This window comes from Lepidothrix coronata, unplaced genomic scaffold, assembly GCF_001604755.1.
Source record: "Lepidothrix coronata isolate B3197 unplaced genomic scaffold, Lepidothrix_coronata-1.0 Scaffold63, whole genome shotgun sequence".
In the NCBI taxonomy this organism is placed as follows: Eukaryota; Metazoa; Chordata; class Aves; order Passeriformes; family Pipridae; genus Lepidothrix; species Lepidothrix coronata.
Genome location: NW_016690243.1, coordinates 3,530,569 through 3,555,035, shown reverse-complemented (window position 1 = coordinate 3,555,035; position 24,467 = coordinate 3,530,569). Strand labels below are relative to the sequence as shown.

At 35.5% G+C, this 24,467-nt stretch overlaps 1 protein-coding gene across 1 annotated transcript in view; it reads right to left on the bottom strand.

The window, feature by feature from the left end:
- Window positions 1–5,101: 5,101 nt before the first annotated feature.
- Window positions 5,102–24,467, bottom strand: part of IMMP2L (inner mitochondrial membrane peptidase subunit 2) — a 421,899-nt gene continuing 402,533 nt past the window's right edge. Inside the window, exon 6 of the mRNA XM_017817873.1 lies at window positions 5,102–5,621. Within this exon, the coding sequence (XP_017673362.1) occupies window positions 5,502–5,621 (120 nt within the window). The 3' untranslated portion in view covers window positions 5,102–5,501. The remainder of the gene's footprint in view (window positions 5,622–24,467) is intronic.

Genomic DNA, 24,467 nt, shown 5'->3' with positions numbered 1-24,467 from the left:
ATGTGTATAAGAAAAAAATATGAGGATGTTACATTTAGCTCCCAAGGGATGTAAAATTCAATTTCAACATTTAATAGAAGGATATGAGAAAAGGTTAGATGTTAAATAAAATGCTGAGACATTTGTGAGCAGGATGAGGAAGATAGTACATGATATGGTGGGTTAATTTGGTTCCAACAAGTTATCACAAATTAAATATTTTTTAAAAATTAAAGCTTTTGTCCCTGTATGACCAGGATAACCTGATATTCAGATACAGCTGCTGCATTTTTTACATATTCTATGCTTCTGGGTTTTTAACTACTAAATGTTCCAAAGGTGAACCACTCATCCAACAACACTGTTAATAATTTCAGTCAAGAAGATCTTTGGATATGACACAGTTTGAGTATTGGCAATATTTTCTGTGTGATGTTCTGCTTAAAAGTCTCTTGAGGTGCAGTTGCATAAACCAGCTTATGGTTTATCTTTTATTTCATGAACTGAAAAACAAATAAAACCACAGCATTCAGGATCATAAGAGGCACTGCTAGAACACAATACGTTTTAAAATTAACAACTACTGCAAAAGGCTAGATGAAATTAAGTTTGTACTTGTAGTACCAGCTTTAATAGTCTGAGCATTTAATTCACACAAAGGAATTACTGAAAAGGAGTACAAGATGCAGTGATGAGGATTTCAGCTCTACTACCTCTGGGATTCCCAGTCTATCCCCTAAGCTACTGACATGTGGTTTTCTTGTAGCCTTTGTCCTCTAGCTTTCTTCAAGAACTTGAATTTATTTCTGCACCAAAGCACAGCTTTAACAGCATGGTGAGAAAGGGCTGCTGCATGCTATTTAGACACAAATCCAGTGTCTTTGGGTGAGATTTGATATTTATGGAAGGACGTTTTCAACAGTATTTACCACTATTATGGTCTCATTACATCTTCTATGAGCCTATAATGCCACAGGAAACCTCAGCTCTAAAAATACTTAGCTTTTCCTCTCACCATGCAGTGTTGGAAGGCTAAGCTCTCTACTTGGAATTTTGATTTTCACTGATCTTTTTCATTCATGTAGTTTTGTATTTTATATCACAAATGGTACATTTGTGAATTAACTGTGCAAGACAATGAATGACAGTGAAATTACAGACAATCTTGCCAATAAGAAGGTAGACTGTGATCTGAGAAATTCTGTTGGTTTTTTTTTCCAAATCTATCATGTGTATCTTATATGACCTTGGACAAAATGCTAAATAGACCATGATAATAACAGACCATGTTGGTGTGGGGAGGAAGAAAGTAATAATTTTCTTGATCATAATAGAACTGATAGTAAAATATTCCAGAGAGAATTACTTCATATTATAGCAAAATACCAAAAGATCACCAAAGCTGCACAAAAGCATGCAGGTTCATCTGCTGCTAGACTCCTGAGCAACACAACTACAGAACAATGCACCTGACAGCTGTCCTACTTGTAATATGCTGGAAGTGTTTGTTCAGAGCTCTCTCTGATCTGTGTGGTTAACGAATCTAAAGGAGCGGAAAAGATATGTGAAAATGAAGTTCTGCACAGCAAGAGCTCATATCTGTTATCACTTGACTATACTCTGGTACTTTGAGTTCATATGTCTTAGATGCAATCTATAGTGTCTGGTTTGTTATTTCATCAGTGTTAATACTTGAGGAACCAGGCAGTGTAAACTGTTTAATAAAGTGCTATCTATTTTCTTGGCTTTACCTTCTTTTCCTTGGATAATTTGGCACTAAATTATCTATTTTGTAATGGCTTCAGACCTGAACAGCTAGTGCTTTGTGCGTGCAATAACAGATTACTAGTCTTCACGTCACATCATCTAGGTATGTCATCTTAAGGGATGAATAGATGGAAGAAATTAAACAGCACATATTCTACTATGGTGTTTCTTTGTCACAGGAAATCCTGAGCACGTAATTGAGGATCTTTAGATTCATTAGATTATCATTCATTCCTTACAACAGCTATCCACCTTCTCAATTGATATTTTGTTTTTCTGTGTGAGGCTCTGATGCTTACATATTGCTGAGGTACATAGCTTTGCTCTGTCACTCTTTCAGATACAGTTGTTCATGTCTTCTAAGAATACCACTTCCTGATCTTTAATGGTCCAATAAAGCTGACACGATCCCAGATATAGAGGCAAAAACTGGAATGATTTATTGAACACACAAGTGGTAATTAAGGGTCTCAGGGGCTTACATGCTAATGAGGAGGCAGAGTTATTCCAAACAGGGGTTTCCACAATCTATTAGCATTTCCAGTAGCAGGGGTGACATAAGGGAAAAAAGGGATTTACATTTCTCGGATTCAGTATTTACATTTGGGGAAAAAGATTTGATTTATCCAGTAAGCAGGTTTACATCGGGGAAGGGTGATCAGCTTTACAGGGAGGGAGAAAACAATGGGATATCTGATATCATCATGCAAAATCTCTCTACATCCTGCTGGGGGAGATCAGGACAATGGATCTTGTCTGGTCTTTTAGATGGTGGGTTTTTTTCCCCAGCCTCTGTGGATCAAGGTTTCCCGTCTAATCCTAGCAGGTCCTTTGCTGTTGGTGTCCGAATTTCAGACTGCAACACTGATCAGTTTGCAAAATCTCTCCTTGCTCTACAAGTGCATTCTGGCACTCTAGTCTCTTTCTCGTGGGCCATAGGAAAGGTTTTTATGTGACTCCTCATAGATAAAAATATATCAAGTTTTAAAGTATCCTGTTATCCTTTCATTTCTTAGTGTACTACTCCTTACTTCTGGTCATTTTTATTTAACTCCCATTAAATCAGTTCCCTATTGCATTGCAGATACAGGCCATGACCAAAAACCAGAAGGCCTGTGGTTTGAAGAGGAAGATCCTGACTTAGAAAGGTAACCATAATGGCTTGAGTCCATGAGAATTTTGCCACTAATTTCATTACCTCCAGAACAGGCTTCTCATTATGTGTTTCACATCTGAAGCTTGAAAATCAAATATATCAATAATGAATAATACCTTTAAATATTTGCTCATGTGTTTTTGCCACTTCTTAGTCCTCTCTGCTTTGGTAATATGGGTTTGCTCTTTATGCTCTGGATACTGAATTATCTGTTATGTCTATGATTTCACCAAGCTGTTTCTGTTCACTAACCCATGTGATGATGTAAAATGTCACGTGCATCAATCTGATGACAATATGTAGAAAAATAACTTCTTTTACAGGAAACAGGTTCCTTAGATACTTATTACAGGATAGTGGTATATGAGGCTGCTGTAATACTGCTAGGCTTGCCTCTAAAGAATCATAATTGTTAGTCTAAAGGAAGTAGATATTGATGTAACTGCCTGCCCAGCATCAGAGGCACCACCAGGCTTACCAATCACAGAATACTTAATCAGAGAATGTAGAAAACAGCTGATGTGGGGTCGCAAGGTCTAGTTAATCCATCCTTCTGTCTCCAACAGGCCTGACATAAAGTTGTAAAACCATGCAATAAAAAATAATCATTTCAAATGTTTCATTTTTTTTATAATTCAAATATTTCTTTCTCTATATCTAACCTAAGAGTTCAGTCGTTTCATTGTAAGTTTGTAAGTTCTCCTTCTGCACATGATGGACTTGAAGAACCAATATTCTCTTCCACTTCAGAGCAATCTTTCATGATTTTGAAGACTGTGTCTCAGACTCTGATGACTAAATGATAAACTTAAGTTCTTCCAGCATTTCTCATAGGTCATATTTTTCAAGTTTCTCTAAAATCATATAGTACATGAATGAAGGAATATTGTTTCCTACGTTTACAGTCTGTACTGCTCTTTACAAAGTATGTATTCGTAACAGCATATTATTGATTCATGCTCAACTACGATCCACTGTAACATCTAAATTTTCTATTAACTTAATCCAGCATGTGTACAGGTAATTATTCCCCCAGACTCTCTGCTTGAATTCAGATCACTGCACTCTAATAGCATTCTCTAAAATGATGGCAGAATTACAACCATCTTCAGACTTAATAGGCATATTCTCTATTTCATAATTTCATCATATATATTCATATAAATTCACCATATAAATTCATAAATATTTATAAATATGTGTATGCAAATATAAATGAATAAATATTTCTTGAGGCATGTCACAGCTGAATTCTTGGGACGTTTAAACTTTCATAGCCTGTATGAGGTTAGGTGTATGTTCTCCATACAGACAAAGGAGCCCTGAGGAGCAATGGCAGGTGCAGGAAGCCAAATAATATCATGATTTAACTCCTTTGTGACTATTGCAGGAGTCATCAGACTGTGAAAGTCTCATCCTCAGCCATGAAGGAGCACTGAAGCCCCTGCACTAGTCCCATAGGGGACAGCTAACACCAGGAATCAGTGGGGAGGGTGTCAGGGTTGCCCCACAGACTGGTGACATTGCCCAGAGGTGCAAGTTTTGCTGTGGGGTGCAGGGAAGAGCATTTCGGTATTGTGCAATGCTTGTGGGATGTTTAGGAGACCAAAGTCAGTGAAATAGGGGTGATTTGGGGAGGGTCAAGTGTGGAAAAATAGAGAGTATGAAGGGAGTAAATTACACATAAAAGGTGCTGGTCTTTTGACACCTGAGCCTAATCATTGCAGTGTCTCTTGTCTCCTCATTAAACTCCATGTCTAGTATTCTTTTCTGGGTGTGGAGCTTCCTGGCTGTGTGCATGTGTAGAGAGGATCTGAATGACAGTGGCTGGAGTGGATCAGGAGTGGGAGGCCCATGTGCCTGGTACCAGTATGGGGTACCAATGAAGGTGTGCTGTCAGCACACCAAATTTTCCAATTTGTCATATATTTGTCAATATATGTAAAAACTTTAGCAAATTATACAAGGAATATTTATATAAAACACTCCCAAAAAAGAAATTAGAAATAAGCAACATGTACTCAGTTTAATAATAAACATAAATTGCATTGAAAAACTTTTCAGCTACAGAAGTACTGATTCTGCAGTATTAGAAATTATAGGACAAAGTATATGAAGTTTTGAGTGGTTTGTTTTTTCATATACAATCAATTATATTAATAAAGGTTCTATTCAGTTACAAAAGAAACAAGCTCGAAGTAAAAGATCAAAATATTTTATTGCAGGTTTTAATAGTTTCTTATCCAGAGAAGCACAGGCACAGGCATAAGTCAAGCTTTTTACTGCTATCAGAAAAAAATGAACAACCAGTTATTTCAAACTGGTTAACCTTCAGTTAACCTTCTACAACCAGTTATTTCAAACCAAATTAACATACCATGTTTGAGATTTTAAAAATACACCAAACAACAGAAGAAACCAACAAACCCCCCTTGAAGAACTTTACACTTAAGGTAGAATTGTAATATGTCACATGTATTTGCTGATATGATACCCAATATCAAAGCACACTTGGCAAAGCTCTTAGAGGTGGTGGTATAGCCATTGCAACTCTTCCTGGTTAAACTTATGTCAGTGTTGTCCTGTCAGAACATTTAGCTCACTCCTGCTCTCTGTGCAGCGGTTTGCGCTCTGGAGGTAGCATTGGTTGTAACTTCTGCCAGCGTTGTGGAGGCCAGAGAATATGAGTAGCTCGAGCATGCAGAAGTCCAAGAGAAACCTGCAACCAAAATATAAACCAGAGAGATTATTACATAATGCAAATAAATTAAAACGTGAAAAATACTAAGCATGTGATGATTGTTAGAGCAATGGGAAAATGTAAAGCAGAGAACTGAGTCCTCTCTCATGAATGTAATGAGGGGAAAAGAAAACTTCTTCAGTGACAATTTCTTTTTTTTTTTTTTTTGATAAAACATTTTGTGGAATTCAAAACAGCTTGCTGAAATGCACTGTCTTCAACAAAGAAGAAATAGGAATTTTTTTCATTTTCAAGAGAAACAGTAGAGGCATTCTATAATCCATAAAGCTTTTGGGTATTAGTTATTCTGGATCAAGAGAACAAAGTAACAGTATAGTCTCTATACTCCATATTAGGAACCACAGAGGGGAAAAAATATATACTTGCTTTATTCTTATGTTTTAATGATCTGTTATTGGCTCTTTTTCTGTAAACTCAGTTCTTCTCTTCCATTCCATTTCTCATTAAAAAAAAAAAAAAGTGATTTTAGTAAGCAGGTAACTCAGCATTTTATGCAAATAGATACCAAATGGTCTCCTAGGAATATCTTCAGCTAATTTTCTTGATTTAATTTCATAGGATTAATGTATATTCACCAGTTTCTCTCTACTACATAATCAAATCAGTGAAGCTGAAGTGGTATATATCTAATTCCATATTCTGTAGCTTGATGAAGCAGGTGCTGAATTACTTGAATATAATTTGGTAACTTAATAAACCATGATATCTAAAAGAATCTGAAGTAGATCATGGAAATTGCAGTCTAGGATTGTATTTCTCTTGTTTGACCCCTTGCAGGGACCACTTGTTTCCCAGATTCATTGCAGTTTTTTTTCCTACATTTAAGCAAAGGACAGGCTGCTAAGTGACAATGCTTTTTCAATAGGATTGAGCAATATTTTTTTTATATCCTGACATACTTCTGTGTAGTTTGGTTAATATTTATGAAATTCACAACACCTTTTATCTTAATTAGCCCAAAAAGTAGGCTGCAAATGTAATATTACCATGTTTTTTCTTGAATATACAGCACGATAGCACACACATTACAGGCTGGTGCCAAAATATAAAACCACAGCAAATCCCACTGCTGCATGTAAAATATGAGAGCATTAGTACAGAGAAAAATGTTAAAATACTCTTTTCAAACACAAATAACATCTCATTTTCAAAGATCTGTGTTTTTCTCGGTACATTGCTTGTTACTGATGTCAGCAGGAGGTCTGCAAGCAGACTGAGAATATAATAAATGAATCAAAACTTGTTTTAAGCTCAGGCTGGGAATAATTTTGCCCAGAGGATTACTACTATTGACCATCATCTCCCCTGAAACTAATAAAGAAATCTCCTTCCTGTAACACCTGATTTACAGGACAACATGACTAGAGTTAAAAAGGAAAAACAGATATTTTTGGGTGATGGAAGCCTTTACTAAATAACAAATTACACTGATTCTATAGGACTTCTTTTATAGTAACTTATAGGTTCCCTTTAAAAGCACCTTTATGTTTGAATTCTGCAAACAACCTTAATAACCTTTTTCCATTGCTTATTATTATTCTTTACTTACCATACCAGCCATGAATTTCACTGAGGAAGAACAGAATTGTGTGCAGAGAATAACCCGCCCTTGTTAACAGGTTTACCCTAATCAAGGTTAGATATAAACAAAGGATGAACTGAGAGGCTACACTTTCTGTTGTAACAGTGAAGTACTGAAATAATCTATTAATTAATCACTTCCCTTACAGACATTATTTGCTTCCTTTAAGTAAAAAAATAAGTTTACCCCCTTGAAACACTGTCTTAACTATAAGAAAAATCAGTATTTTACAGGCACAAATCCTTTGAGGAAGATATTTCATTTACAGACGTGAGTAGGAGATGCCAGCAATCTAAATAGTTGGGGTTTACTTCTACATTATGATCTATTTGTTATTCTTGCTGTGGCAACAAGGCAATATATTGAATTGAATCTATATTATTGTTCCTAAGCCTTTTAGGTTTGTTTGGTTTTTTTTAAATAACCTTTGAATATTAAATTGAATAACTGAGAAGTCATTCTGTTAACACAGCAATTTTATCTACAAAATAAGTTTTGAATTAATAATACTTTTTTAAACTGTTATTGTGATAAAAGCATATTTCCTCAGAGTCTGTTGTTCTCAGTATGTTAGTTCTATGGAGACTGATTAGTTTTGGCACTGCATAGGAAAAGATAAGTCTAAGATTGATAGTGCTATCTGCAGTGGTATTTACAACAATCTTGCTCATTCTGTCCTAACAGATTGGGATAAATGCAGCTTTATTAAAGACTTACAGTACTTTTACTTCCCCTGGTACCAAAGTACAGGTACTGCTTTTCCACAATGGGAAAAGCAGCATTCAGACTGGATAAGAATCCTGTATATATGGAGCATGCAGTGGAGCACATCAAAATTTCTATGGAAATACAGGTGTTCAGTTTGGATCTCAAGAAAAGAAAAAGTCTAGATAAGGATATGACCCTAACAAGGATATTCAGCTTTCCCCAAGCATGTAAAGTCTACCCAAAATTCGAAATTCAAGCACTGCAGCTCCTAGTTGTGAGTTCACAGAATTCCCCACAGATTTCTCCTCACTTCTTTTTTCTTTAAACCTTCTTGATTTCACTCTAGTTCAAACAGTCAAGATTTCAAATTCTGTACCAACACTGCAACAAGGAAGAACAGCACCACTTAATATAATCTGAGAAACAGCAATGAAGAACCAAAAAACCCAAGCCTCTAAAACTTTTTCTAAAGTTAGACTTCCTAACTGGTCAGTTTGCTAATTGAAAGTAATAACTATAGAATCATAGAATCAAAGACTACTTAGGTTGGCAAAGACCTCTATTTGGTCTTTGGATCAACATGAAAATCCTCTCTGAAGGTGTACTAGAATAAGTACTTGAATATGAATCTACTTCTGAAGACAAAGAAATACTATCTGACAAATTATCTTGTTTCATCATATTTAAGCCTAGAAAAATGTCAATATTCCTTTCAATACCCCCATCTTCCGGTCTCATTAATAAATATTTAAATTGTGCAAATCCCCTACAATACCACTGAAAGAGAACAAATAACAGCTACCAAACTAGAAACAGAACTAAACTACAAGTGCTACAGTAATAGTAGTATCTGTGTACTTGAGAAATTTCATCAACAGACAGAAAATTACAATTTAAAAGGCATATATCAGCCTCTGGTTTTGTAGAGAAACTTTTGCTTTAGTATTTTAAGCTGAGTTCTATTCTAGGAATATTGCACAGGCCAAATGCTGTGTCCAATAATAAACATAGAAACACAAAAAAATAAAATTTTCTCAAATCAAAAAGAGACAAAACAATACATAAAAATACGGTGTTTCAAAAATATACTTCCTATCCTCTGAAGGAATACATTCTAATTACCTGTACTGAGCTTAGTAAAGAAGCCTATATATAGCCTTTTACATGGTAAGCACTATGGAACATCAGCTGTATTCAAAATTTTCTTCTCAAATTTTCTGTTTCGTAACACAAGGTCATCGGGGATGGGCGAGAGTAATTCTGTAGCATTAGAGGTCTATTCAGACCACATTGTGCTGGCTTGGGTAGTTGTTACTCCCCACAGAGGTTCTGAAATGTGCCAATACATATTAGGTGAAAAATTCCCTAATATGGAGAAATCCCAGGAGATTTAGAGATGGCACCATTTGAGCAAGCACAGAGCTTTAACGAAATTTTCCAAATCTAGTAGTTCATAGCCCTGCTATATTGGATTCCAAAATTTGGAAATGAGAAAAAGAAAACTGCTAGGTTTAAACAAAAGCCTTGGGCTAATGGATACTGCGGAAAAACCTCCATCTAGAGTCCAGACAAGGATCCATTGATGTCACAGGTTTGGACTGTCCTGCCCAAGCCCGGAGAAACCATGCCCTGATCTCATCAAACCTGTGCAGAAGATGTATTGTACCTTATCTCTCCCTTTGTGTTCCCTGGATCCTTGCATTCTGTAAACCCAAATTCCCCCAGTATAAAATGGGGTTTCCCCTATGATGTATGTGAAAGACCCCAAATTTATTAACCTGGGTTTTTCCCTTATGTCATCCCCTGAAACCCCCTATTTGTGACAAATTGTAATAGTTACAACCCCCTGTTGAATATGTAGATCCTAAATTCTTTAAATATGAACCTGTAAGTCCAATAAAGAATTCCAGTTTCTTGCCCCCAAAAGCTTGGATCATCTTAGCTTTATTGACCGCACTGCCACCTAGCTCCCATCAGTCAGTCAGCTGCAGTTTGACTATACTGATATCCTGACAGAACTGGAATGACAAATTTGCATGGATGTTGAAAACTCTGTAAAGGGATCAGGTTAATGAGAAAGGTGAGAACCAGTTCTAGAATATTTCAGCCCCCAAAACCTCAAAGAAGTCCTCAAGATAGAAACACTTAGGTAACTATGCAGTGTTTCAGCTATGACTCTAACAAAAATATATAGCATGGGATAGTTATTTGTGTCAAATTAGATTGCTTGTCTTTAAGAAAGGTTGTGGCACTGGGTTTTGATATTAGATTGTAGCTGTAAAACCGTCTCACAGAGAATTGTCTCAGTAAATTAGTCTCTTAAAAAAATCCATACTTTAATAGAAAGTAAACACAATTGCTATTACATTTCATTTTTTGTACATGGTTGAATTTTGAAACAAGTACTGTCAAGTGCAGTAGCAGGAAAAGAGCTCAATAAAAATAAAATCCTGTGGATTACAATAAAATCCCAGAGAAACCAATATCTCTGGTAGAAGTATCTGGGATAATGAACAATGGCAGAAGAAACAAATATCCTCCACCTCCTTCTTTTATCAATCTAAGAATAACACAAATATGAGAATCAATAGATTATTTTGTAAATAAGACCATACCACAACACATGTTAATATATCATCTCACTGAAGGTTGACATAACAAGGTGCCAACTAGCTCACGAATACACGAAGAGTGATAATACATAGCGAAGTGCTGGCATATTCATTGTTCTTTCTTCTTCTAACTGAACAAATCAGACCTAATGGAGCCATACAGGTCTAGTGACAAAGAAAAGAATGCAGCCCATTAATTTTCTTACTAAGTGTTCTATTATAGTTCCATTAGTTTGATAGTTGAAGCAGCAGCTCCAGCTCCAGATAAAACATCCCATATGTGCTTTCTTTCACAGTGCTAGTATATAATCAATAAAGGCTCTTGTTAGTTAACAAATTTAGAAGAGCTTATTTAGATAGAAAATATTTTTTAAAAATCTGAACACATGTAAATGACAATTATTTTATTTTTAAAAAAGTTTTAAACAGTGAAAATATACACTCATATACGATGCAAATTTCACATATATGTGCAGACAATCACAAAATAACATGTAAAAGAAAGAAATATATTTCAAATTCAATGGTTGATTCCCAGAACGAATATAATTTCCATGTTAGCACAGAGTAGCTGTCTGAAATTAGTATAACAAATGTGACTGCTCCAATCCAATACGGTTTTGCAATTTAAGCTATTCATATCAGAAGAGGTGAGGAGTCACTGCATCGTAATAAAAACTCAGGTTATTGATTGAACTGAAAGAAAATGTACTAAATACCAAAATAATTGAGTTGCATTTGCATTCTTCTATCATGTCTACATGCTTATGTTAAGCCTAAAGTTGCAAAAGTGGAAAAGGTAGGAAAAAAGGCACTGAAAATAGAAAGGCACTGAAAATTTCACATATGAGATTTTTCTACAGTTAGATATGCAAAGACTAGTTAATGTTGAACCATAATTTAAATTCATAAGAGTAGTGCAGATTTAAATGAATTCAGTATAAAATAGTGTATCTTTTATTCAACTCTTGAAGAAATCAGCTGTCAATGCCATTGACTAAATTAAACAGTAACAGTCTTGGTACAAGAATTTCACGAGCTGAATTCTATCTCAATGTATTTTCTTGGAATTGTCATGGATATATTACTGAAAAGGACACTATAGTTAATTAACTTCTTCAATACTTCCCAGATTTTTTCTGTTTTTTCTAAAGATACTTTTTTAAAATAGAGATTAGCATATTACATTGCACTACTATTCTTTTTTCTTCAGTAAGTATAGCAATCTTAGTAAATATTCTTTCTTGCTTATGATTAAAAGAACCATTACGCTAAATAGGTCTTCCAAAGGATTTACAAACCAATCTCTTATTTATTTTAGATTTCTAGTAATAAAAATGGTGAAAGAATTTGCTTAGTGCACAGTATGATGTGCTTCGCATGCTACATATACATAAATATAATTTAAAAGTTAAAAGCTTTTTAATATTTCACTGGGTGATGCACAAAGTTCCCAGACTAAATAGGACTGTCACTAAGTCACATAACTCAACAGAAAACCGAAATGTACTAACAGCTCTCATGAAGGAGCCCCACATAAAAAGCTGTTATATATTTGCAATTCAATATTTTAAGAATTAATAAATCAAGTGGCAGGAAATAATTATTAAATCACATTTATTATCTTCACCTAGAAAATATTAGCTAATTTCAGAATCTATGCATATTAATTATTCAGGACTACATAAAAGCCTTCAATACAAATTCCTATTCAACAACATATTGTATCAGTGACAACAGTCGGAAGAATGTCAGACTTAGTGACATTTTTCAGCTTACTACACTGATATTGATTATGTGCATTGTCTTTCTTGACTGAACAATTAGGGCACTACACAGAACTACTATACATTACAAATTCAGTTGATTTCCAGTTTGGTACTGTTGTGTGTCATTAATTTAGTTTCAGTTTAAAGCTTTTGCAGATGCAGAGGTACACTGTGATACATATGGGGGAAGGAGTGACCAAGTGGCTCCAAAACCTCACAAACTACCCAGGGTCTCAACTCCTCCTCCCACTACATTGGTCCTCCATAGATCCAACTCATCCCCACAGGCTGGTGCTCAAGCAGAGGCAATCATGCCTTCTAGTCTGTTGTCCCTTCTCTGCAGTTCTCTGAGCTTCCAGGAGAGCCAGACTTCTAAATCCCAGCAGTGCTCTGGCCAGGGAGATTCACTGTGATGCTCTGTGCAATACGCGGGAGAGCCCTGGTGTGTTTCTGCTCTGCTTCCACCACACTCACGGATAAAGCAACCCTTAATGATGAGTGGTTAGTCTTGCAAAGCTGAGCAAACAAGCTGACAGGTGAAATTCCACCCAGTTTCTGTGGAATTCCACAAGTGTTTCAGGGATCATATGCATGGAAGCTGGGAGAATGACATTTCAAACTCATTCAAGATAACTAAAGAAAGAAAGGAGTCCTACTGTAGAAGGAAACAATAGGCTTCAATTTCTGGATACACTCAAATTCTTCTTCAAGAAAAGTGGCATGAATAAAAGCCTCATGCTAGTTATCTCTTTCATTTAATTTATATTCTTCATACACTTTCTAAAAGCTCAGGAAAGTACCTGATCTCATGGGTCAAAAATCAGGGCTATTTATGAACTTAGAGAAATACCAACACTACACGATATCATGAAGAACACCTTATTTTGTGGGTGCCTTATCTGTCTATTAGGAGCAGCTCCAGTCTGAGAGACTCCATCAGTGAGAACTGTGATGGGAGAGCATTGGGAGCAGCAAATCCCAGACATATGGGAAAGTCCATTATCTTAAATTTTCCTGGTAGTCAGTCAAGGGCATGTTACAGTAATTATCAAATGCTGAGGGAAGAAAGAAAAAAAAGACAAAATAAAGAATGCCAGAAGTAGCAAGAAAAGTTAATTCAAGGGAATAGGTGAGAAATTACCTCTTAATTAAAACAAAATGGTACAAGAGCTTATAACAGTACAACTGTTACTGGGCAAAGCAAGCCTTTTCTAAAGTTAGGAGAACTCTTCAGAGATTTTCAGTGACAGTAGCTTGTATGTTAAGCAAACAGATCCGTCAGCCTGCTCACTGTTTCTACAGGTTTTATCACATCTTTCAGTTTTAGTTTTATTCTGATACAAATGAAGTTGTTGCAATTTGATTTCCTCTTACCTTAAAAAGACGACTGCTCAATAGAGTATTCCACTTAACCAAATATTTTTAAAAAATCCTACTGTGAGGCTTGCCTATATTTTCTTCTAAAATGGCATACAGAAACAGTTTGACTTACAGAAAACATGCTGTTGGCAATATAAGCTGTGAAAAGCAATGGGGAGTAAATATTCAATGAGCAGTTGGGATATCAAAATGTCATTAAATAGCTGCATGATATGTTATTAAAATTATAAAAGATTTTTTAATAGAGCTCCTTGTGTGAGGATGGCTAGAGCTCATCTAAAATGGTAAATTTCATCAAGATAATTCTGTATATGTAATCTCCCTAAACTGATTTACTGGAAAAAAACCCCACATAAATACTTCTAATATATAAAAATATTTTCCTCCCCCATTTAGCTATAATAATAGTTATGAAATTAAGAATATTATATACTTTCTCTCTTGTTTTTATCTTATTTATTCTGTATTTTTGTTAAAATTATGAATAAGCAGATTAAATGTACAAAAGCCAGCCTTTACTTGGAAAAAAACCCTCTCAAAACCATTAATATATTTCTTAGTCAACCTTACAATTATTTAGCATTCTGTTTTTATACAATACTGTGACATTTGTCAAAATACAAGGCTTCTTGGTATAATTCAAATCATATAGCTACCCTTTCACTTCATAACAGAAATTATGATTAAATAATTGACACTATATACTTATGAATATCATTTCCATATCCTACATAACTAATCCTCTTCACATTCACTTTTTTCTTCTTTAGTTCACTCTTGATTAGCTTAAGATAATGGCATAACAGGTTTTGCAGAGGAAAACAGGTTTCACAAAAATAAATCGGAAGTATAACAAGATATATATCCTTATCAAGATATATCCTTAAGCAAATCCTATTGCAACTTCTTCACTCAATTCTGAATCTAAAAGGATTGTATATATCACATGTGAAATGACTAATTCTCCACAGAAAACTCCCTCAGTAAGGGAACAACAGTGTTTATGGAGAAGGCAGTTTTATAGAGCAGTGATAGGACAGATCAAGTCCCCAGGCCTGTCCTGTGCACCAACAGCCCCAGCAGACTGATTGAGAGGAGGGGCAGGGGACAGGCAGTCAGCTCCCTTTAGTTATGGGGACATCAGAAAAACAAGGAAGAATGGCAGGAGCCTATATATGAGCTCCCTGATCCTTGTCTTAGAGGTCCAGTCAATTGGCTTAAAGAGAAGCACTACCTTCTGCCATTTGAGATATTCCAGGAAACCTCTACTGGCCACTGTTCTTCCTCATTCAGAAGGGCACAGGCTTCTTCAAAGTCCTGTGCTACACCTTCCAAAGGAACACAAAATTTGACTAAGATTCACTAGGACATAGGAAAAACAGTTTTGCAGACAACTAGAGTTCTCCCATGCCTCTCTTTGGGACGTTTGGTATTCTTCTCGGCACACACTCACCAAATTATTTTTTTCTGTTTTTCCCTTGGTCTCTAGCCTTCTTTGATGCATCCTTACAGAACAATGCAGGATACTATAAACCAAATAACTGAGTCACAGGCTGCACCCTTTCAAAATAAAAAAAGTTACCTTCATCTTTAGCCAAATACAGTAACCAGTTGTGGCTGGAGGCCAGGTGCCCTCCAAAGCCTCTCTATCAGTCCCCTCCTTAGCTGGACAGGGGGGAGAAAATAGAACGAGAGGCTCGTGGGTCAAAACAAGGACAGGGAGAGATTGCTCACCAGTTACCATCATAGGCAAAACAGTCTCAGCCTGGGGAAACTGACTTATTTCCTATAAAATCAGGAAAGGGTATTGAGAAATAAAACCAAATCTTAAAAGCACCTTTCCCCCACCCCTCCCTTCTTCCTGGGCTCAACATCACTCACAAATTCTCTCCCTCCTCCCCTCACACCAGTGCAGGGGGACCAGGAATGTGGGCTCCGGTCAGTTCATCACACATTGTCTCTGCTGCTCCTTCCTCCTCAGGAGGAGAACTACTCACACTCTTCCCCAGCTCCAGTGTGAGGTCCCTCCCATGGGAGACAATCCTCCACAAACTTTTCCAGTGTGAGACAAGTCCATTTTGGAGCTGACTGGCATTGGCTCTATTGGACATATAGGATAGCTATCTTGATGAAATTTACCTTTTTAGAAGAGCTCTAGCCATCCTCAAACAGCTTCTCACAGAAGCGCCCCTGTACTGTCCCACCCTCCCCCCAGCAGAACCTGGCCACACAAACCCAGTAGACACAATTTAATCCACTACTTTACCATCAAGATCTACATTTATCTCAAGGAAAAATTAAAATTTGCTCCAAAGCCATACATGATAAGCAAGAAAGTAGTGAAGACTAATGAATTCAGCTGCCTGCATATTTAATAACATATTCTCTCATAGTCATAATCAAGGCATAGTTCATCAAAGCATGTACTGAACTTTAAATATTCAAGTAATACACTTCAGCACATTATTAAAATAAAGTAAAATAAAATAAATAAATTTCCAGTGAGCTGATGATCTAGATTTATTAACTCTTTCTTATTAACTCAATCTTTCAGATTATATGTAGCTATTAAGCTATTTTAGCAAGATATAACCACACAGAACTGCCAGGTCGTCGGTACAGAAAAAGAATTAGCACATTTAGGATCTGAAAGTTATAAATGTTAAAACTTAACACCACTAACACTAATTCATTACATGGAGCTCTGTCACTTCCAGTAAGAAAATCAATGTGATTAAAATTCCTTTTCAGTGCTTACTTTTATAACACACTTGCATTCAAAATATGCTGCAAATCCAATCCTTATTTTGTACCCCAGTGTTTTGGGTGACAAAAAATCACATTTTTGTCAGCAGCAGACTGTGTATGCATTACCATTGCTACAATGCCTGAAGATTCAAGTACTGTCTCTGAAATTAGCGAGGAGACAGCAGTAGTGAAATGTGCAGACAGCAAAGTCTGATACATTTTCATCAGTCTACTCTGGAGAAAATATATTTCTGTATATTTACTGAGCTGTTTTTTCTTCGTCGGGATCTTAGTTCTCAAAGCAGATGAAAAAAGTGCTCTATATTTTAATGAGATAGTTCATGTTCTAGCTTGCTAGAGTACTAAATTTCCATCAGCTATAGGTAAAGGCAATGGAAAGATGCAATTGTTTTGCAATGGATGTTTGGCAGCCTCTCCATAGCATCTTTGCTTTCCCATGACTGCACAGCTTAAGCAACCCAGTTTGAGCCTGATAAGAACTCTCCATTCTTGTTTCCAAAATATTTTGTGTATTTTCATGTTCAATGAATCTAATGCACATTATTCTTGAAGAGACAAACCCCCAAATCTACAAAGAAAGGCTTCCATGCTTTATTCCAAATTTCTCACAGTAACCTAAGTTTTCATGCTGTCTGGAGTCACACACAGACAGAGGTGAATCTGAACCTGCCTTGGCCTCAGAAGTCTGGTGGTAGCACTATTAGCCCATTTGAATTGCTAATCAGTCTTAAACTGGAGGCTGCCACACTGTGTTTGTAGACTTGAGGATGTGATTTTAAGCATGAGTGAAATATATATCATTGGTCAAAATCATGATTCTCTAAACTCAGCAAGTAAGAAGATGGAAGTTAGAAGCTAATGATAAAGCGTGGTTCTTACGAAATATGAAGAAATGCAGGCCCCGATTCTCAGGAGAATTGGAATAAGCAAAAAAAAAAAAAAAAAAAAAGAAAAGGAACATGTAGATACTACTTAGAGACTTTTTATGAGAGTTTAGATTTACTTGAACAACCAGCATCCTGAAATTAGAAGACTTCCTCCCCAAATATCAGTAATGATACAAATTCAGTGAGCATTAGCTGCAACTAGAAAACATTCCCAGTTAGTACTAACATATTAAATAAGAGGGCAAGAGCTTGAAATTTATACTGAGCAAGACTAACCTTGAGCATCCATGGCAACAGCAGAGCCCAATGCAGCACCTGCTATGTTCTGCAGCAAAGCAGCTCTCTCTTCGATCTCAGAATACTACTTTACATCATCTTTCTCATACTGTCTGCAAGATCTCAGCTGAAATTTATTCAGAGCTAAACTAAAGCCCTTTAGTACGCATTTGCGTAAGATACTTTTTATATGCAGATTTTATCTGGATAGAATCCTGAGACTTTCCTCCCTCTTAAGTCTGGCTACGACTCCTAAGTGACCTCTCCTGTGGTGCCATTCTGGCAGGTTTGTTAGCCTTCCCACCTGCGTGCCAGCTGGCCTCAATTATTCATCTGCAAGACATCCTAGTTGCTGCCTGCTAGCATTCCCCAGGCATAAGAAACTACTAACCTTCCTCCATTGCTGGGCAAAGTAGGACCCAGCTCCAGTTTCCAGACTCTCTGCTGCCTAACTCCATTACACAATGGGAAGAGAATCCACTGTAAATCACCGAACAGTTTTTATGAGGGAGGCTCGAGAGCAAAGCATAATCACAAGCAGAATGTGGACAACAAGGGACACAGAAAAAATTTTCAAGAGAGATTAATTTCCAAATTCAGCCAAAAGGTGAATTCTCCAAAAAAAAAAAAATCTGAACAAATATTAATTCTCTGGCCACAGAACACCACCCTAGATTAGGCTTTAATTGAGATTAATGGGGCACACCTTATCTCCCTTGTTATTTTTTCAAACTTCATCTAGAAAGCCATGTCACCTGTCTGATTGCAAAAAAACCCCAAATTGTTATGGTCATCTTTTAAATCATAAAGAGTAAGGCATTTTAAAGAGAATTTGAGATTCTCCTCAAAATAGAGGTAAAATATACATGAAATTTGTCAAATATGTATTTTATATGCTATAACTGTTCAGAAAACATAACAGAAAAGGAAAATAATAAAAGGTTTAATCTTAGAATGTTTCAGTGGGCCTCAGATATTAGCTTTAGTGATTAAAAGAAGTTCAATGCTTTTTGGTTTTCAAATGTGGAAGCTATGATACATTCCAGTTCTGTTAAGTAAAACATACTCATGCCCAGCTCCTATGACTCTATGTTTATTTAAAGTTCTTACTATCTTGCACTATGGCATTACTATCAACACTCCTTAATCACTTATATTCATTTCTGAAAATGCTAAACCGAGCCCTTGAGCTGATGAAAATGCTAGACAGAGTGTACTTCAAAATATACATACACAGAAATTGAGACAGTTTTTTTTAAAGTCAACATCTTTCTCAAAACTATGATGATCAAAAAAAGTTCAGTATCCACTTACCATTCCTTAGTACTTTATCCATACTCATTTACAAATGACAAAACACGTGTAAAATGTTCCTTTTGTTGAGCATTATAGACATGAAGCTACTAATAAAGATATCAGAATCTCTATTAATTCAAATTACATCTTACTTTATCCAATTTTATTGCTGCTACACAAACAAGGTTGAGCCTATTTGATGATTATCGTTTGAGATTTCTTACTTATAACCATGTCAAAATTAATCCTTACTTAATGAGGTTTTTGAGAAGAGTTTAAAATATCAAAATTCTGAACCATGTTCATTAGAACTATTTGTAAGTAATTAAAAATGATAGCTTATAAATAACTTGTGATTGGATCCTAAAGCCATGTTAGAAACAGTGTTTACATGACAGCCTGTCACATAAATTTATGCTTGATACATGGGCCCTGTTGAGCAATAAATAGTGACATTTTTATTATTCTCCTGAAAAAATAAAGTTAAAATTTCTGTTATCACAAGTACATTTTCTTTCCTTTTCCCTTGTAGTTTCTGACATGTTGACATCATCTCACTGAACACTAGAAAATCATTAATTACTTACTCTGTGTCCTCCAACTTCTCCATTATCGAATGCCACTGTTACAATGTAAGAGAGCCATAAATTGAACAGAAAAGGTAACCAACTGCTCATGAAGCTTTAATTTTCCTCTGTTTGACAGAGACACTAACATGATGAGCTATGACATTTTTGTGTAAAATTCTTTTGGGATTTGGAGTGTGTCACATTCTATCACTCAGGAGTCAACATGTTTCTCATGACATCTCACCCATAGGGAAAGCTTGGGTGTGAGGTTTTGTTTTGCTATTTTAAGAGTATGGCAAGGATTACAGGAAAGGTTCTTAAAACTTATCAACCTTCAAAGTGTAGTATAAAAACTGTCTTTAAAAAAGATATTCATAAATATGAAGTGCACTTTATTTTTCCTAAATAGGACAAGTGAAGAGTGTTTGAAAATGTGCTTGCTAACAAAACCATCAAAATTATTTTTGCTAACAATATTTTTTTGCTATTCTACGGAAAGTCAGTTAGATGACAATAAATAAAATTAATATTAAATGCCAAAATAAAAATAAGAGTGTCTTTATTAAACAAACTCAGGTCAGTGATAGAAGTTAAGCCTGGAAATTTTTTTGTAATTTCTTGATTGTGATAATAGTGTTTAAGGCTTTTTAAGTGACTAGTTCTTGCCATTGGGTTTCCTAGAGAAAGTAAAGCTACAAAGCCACCCAGAGTCAATTTTACATATATAAATACGTATATATATGTGTTTTTTTAAGTAACGATACATGTTGTATATAAAAAGCCACAATGAGCTGCGAATTTCTTAATGTCTTATTTTCATGTGTAATTTAAACATTGACTGGAGTCTGGAACCTTTCCTCAAACTGATTAGTAACTTGAAAGCTAGTTGCCATAAATTCGAAAGAACTATTCCTGTAAAACTGTGCTATTCTTCATGTATAAGGACATCTGAATCTGACCCTAAGATTTATTTAATTTCTTCTGTAAAATGAGAGATTAAAAATAAAAAGAGAAAACAATGACAGATTTATGGAAGATTGTAAAATATATGTATGTTAAACTTCAACTCTTGAATCTTGCAGGTTTCAAATATTAATTTATAGAGCAGCGTGAGCAACAAGTCTTAACAGTATTATTGATCTGATATAAGTAGATGACAGTCTAATATTGCACTACATTTTGCTTTTGATGAGGACTATTACTTCCAATAGGCATAATGTAACAATCCCACAGCTTTTCATGATTTATCTGAAAAACAAAAGATCTTGCCGCAAATACATAGATTTATGAATGTCACTATTACACAGGCACTGTTTTTCATGGTACTTACTGAATTGCTATGTAAGCATGCTCCTACTCATAGGGGAAAAAAAGAAGGAAAATATTAAGAGGAATTCTAAGTTTTCCAAGGGGAAAAAAATCCCAAAGCTCAAATATTTATATTTCTATTACAAAAATGTGAATGCTACTAAAAAAATTCTTTTCAGCATTAAAAAGTGCTACTGACCTGAGGGACTTGTTTAGAGAACTAACTTGTTTATCAAACAGAACAAAGCCTTATGCAAACAAGGAGGAACCCCTTCTCTTTCTGAAATTTCTGAATCTCCTGTTCATTTGTGTAAGACAAAATATGAGTAGTGAGCAGTCAATTGCCTCATAGGAATTAGACTCAGACAGCTATTAGAATATAGTGCAGACTACTGTAAAATTTACAAGCCTAACACAGAGTTTATTAGATTTAAGGGATATAATTGCATTTGTTTCAATGGACACTGGATTTAACCTTGTTGGTATGATTCATTGTCTACTGAAGCATATGGACAAATACCCACAAAAGGAATCATATGCAGGCCCTTATTCAGAGCTCTTTGGGTGGATGAAGTAGGAGATTCAAAGATTTTTAGTACTACTGTCCTTTCCTTATAGTATTGCATTTTTTCCTCATTCGAGGATACTTGTCTTTACGTAGGAAAAGTTCCATGGCCATCAGCAGAGAACAATTTCAAGCAATTTCTCTGTATTTGGAATACATGCTGTGATCTTGCATTTTTTAGAGAGACTACCTATCTAAACATCTCTCTGGCCTAAAAAAAGAGGCACTTGCATGCAGGAGGGATAATAAATCAATTACCTTAGAGGTTTTAATAGTCCCAAATTAAGATAATAAAAGTCCTGGAGTGATATATCAGAAAAAGATTGATTTAACCTGGCAATTAATACTTTGTGCTGAAGTGATCTGATGTCCAAAACACAAATGTGAGAGAGCAGTAATTACTGTTAGTTTATTTAAATTATAAAATTGAGTTTGAGAAAACATTTATGTATAAGACTTGAGGTTAAATGAAGACTGATTGAATTCTCTGTTTATTAGACCCTCTCTCCACATACTCTTGAAATCCCATAAGAAATTCAGCAAGCTTGGATTCTCTGACCTAACTCAATAGCCTAAAGTGAAAATCATGCTAAGCTCTATAGATGACCAGTGGAAAGACAGGACCTTGACATAGTGATGTAGACCAGAGGTAAGCTGTATCAGTTTCCTCCATTGTTCTCCCTTGACTGTAGAGGGAGTCTAGGCAACTGTGCTATTAATTTGGGTGTCTCTGTTCAAGGCTTACAATTAGATTAAAAACATCTGGGTTTCTATATTGACTTCGGAATCATGTAATGTTCTCCAGTAAAATCCATCTGTTCAAAAGATATGCTGGAAATAAATGCAAGACATCATCTGACATTACATTCGCTTCCTAAATTACTTGGTACTATATTTAGAGAGGACAACAGCAAAGCTCCCTTCCTCAGACCAGGACCAGAATACAGTAACTGATATTGCATTTCCCAGTTTAATGAATAAGATGTGGGGTTTTTTTTTCATCAGAAAATTCTCAGAAGTCCTTCTTTTTATACTGCAATGCTAAAGGAGAGCGGTAATAACTGCAGGTTGACTACAGATCATAGATTACAGGGTTTGTAATCTTAGTGACCTTGAGTGGAATCAGGTTCCAAATGCAATTTGTTAAATACCATTATATTACATGACAGCCCTGAAAGTAAGGGAATATAAGAATAGTAAAGCCAAAGTCCCTTGGGGTAGTCTGATAAAATGTAGCAAAACCTGTCTAAATAACACATTTGTTATATCTAGTCTTGCTGCTTTAAAATGGTTTGCTCAGAAAGCTGTAAAGCTCAGAGGAAGAAATCACCTCATCTCAGCCATCACAAAGGCATTGTTGTATACTGCTTCTGTTCTAACCATGGCAACATACTGCCACCAAAAACTAAAATATTAAAAAAAAATAAAAATCAGTGATGCAAAGATAGATTAAAAATATTAATTTCAGAATTCAAGCATAACACATTAAACCCAAAGATTTGTTGGCTAGCATTTAATCACAGAATTTTCTCTTTTTTAAAAAACTCTCAAGTTGACCTCAATTCCCAGGTTTTCTTTTTTAGATTCCACTTCCCATGCAGTAGATATGCCATGTTTTCTCTATGGGACCACATCTGAAATGAGTCAGTCACTCTATACTACTCACAGTCAAAAGAACTTCATCTAAAAGTACTTTAAGATTGGATCTTTTGTGTGAAGCCTGAGCAATCTGCAGCCAGTGAAGAATAAATATATATTGAGGATTCACTGCCAGAGATGCAATCGTGAGATGCAGAAATAATTGCTGGAAAATATCAGAAGCTGGTGTGCTAGAGAAAGTTTGAATTTTGTCTGCTTTTAGAGGATTCTGTGTATCCAGCCTACATACTGATTTACTATCCAGGATGCATGGATAGTAAAAAAAGTATCATACACAAAATTCATCAAGAGCTTTTCCAACATAAGAAATAGCTGATTTTCTCATGAAAAAAGATAGGGGTAATAACAGTATATTTTTATTTTATTTTTAGATACAGGATAAAGTCACGGTCAGGTTCCTAGTTGACAATGGAGCCTAGTTTTACTCAAGGTAATTAATATGTAATATTAACTAAGTCATTTATGGTTATAAATGTAATATATGCTTCTATTAAGATAATAGGGATTACAATTTTCATTTTTCACAGTATTTGTTAGGTTTAAATAAACTAGAGCTTTATATTTTCAGTTTGAAATAGAGAAAAAACCCAAACAAAACAAACAAGAAAAATGGAGAAAAAAAGAAGTGGTTATACTGAAAGATTTATGCTCAAGCTCTGTTTCTGCAGGTAGTTAATGAATATATTCTCTGAAAATAATTATCTTTAATATAATTTCCTTGCACTTTGTACTGTTTATTAATTTTAGAAGGATCTGTACTGGCTGTGTATGTTATTTTGGAAGAGTCACTACTCTCCTTAGAAGCAGACTGAGGCAAGGAAAACTGAATAATCTGATCAGCAGTCACTTGGCACCATCACAGACTTGCCCAAGGGAAAAATGAAAGTCAACTTGAATATTATCTTGAGAAATAAGCCTTCAGAAGGAGATCTTAAGGCAGGTTAAAAGGATTCAGGGCACTATTTCTGTGAAAACAACAACAATGATCAAGCAGATCAACAACTGAGACTTTTACAACTAATTGGAACAAGTGACAAAGATACAATTCCTAGAATATTGCAGTCTTTCCAACTGAAAAATCAAAGAATGGCATGTACTAAAAGTAACCTCAGATTTTCAAGTGTTTACTATGTTTGTACTAAGTCATTAACCTACCCTAAAATTCAAATCCCTCCCCTCCCAAAAATTTTTTTTTTAAAAATTCAATCTAATAAGTCACTATTCTTGATATCTACAGAAGTTGTAACATTTTCAAAAGAGTAACCCCCGGGCAGATGGAGCTCGTTAGCCTTGTAAGGCAATCCATCTAAGAGAAGGTCACTCTAAAACAAACCTATGTCCTGGGGACCTCACTGCCACTGTCCAAGCTTGCTTGGCCCCGGCAGATGAACCTCAGGATTAAAGGGTGGGCTCAGTTCAGCGCA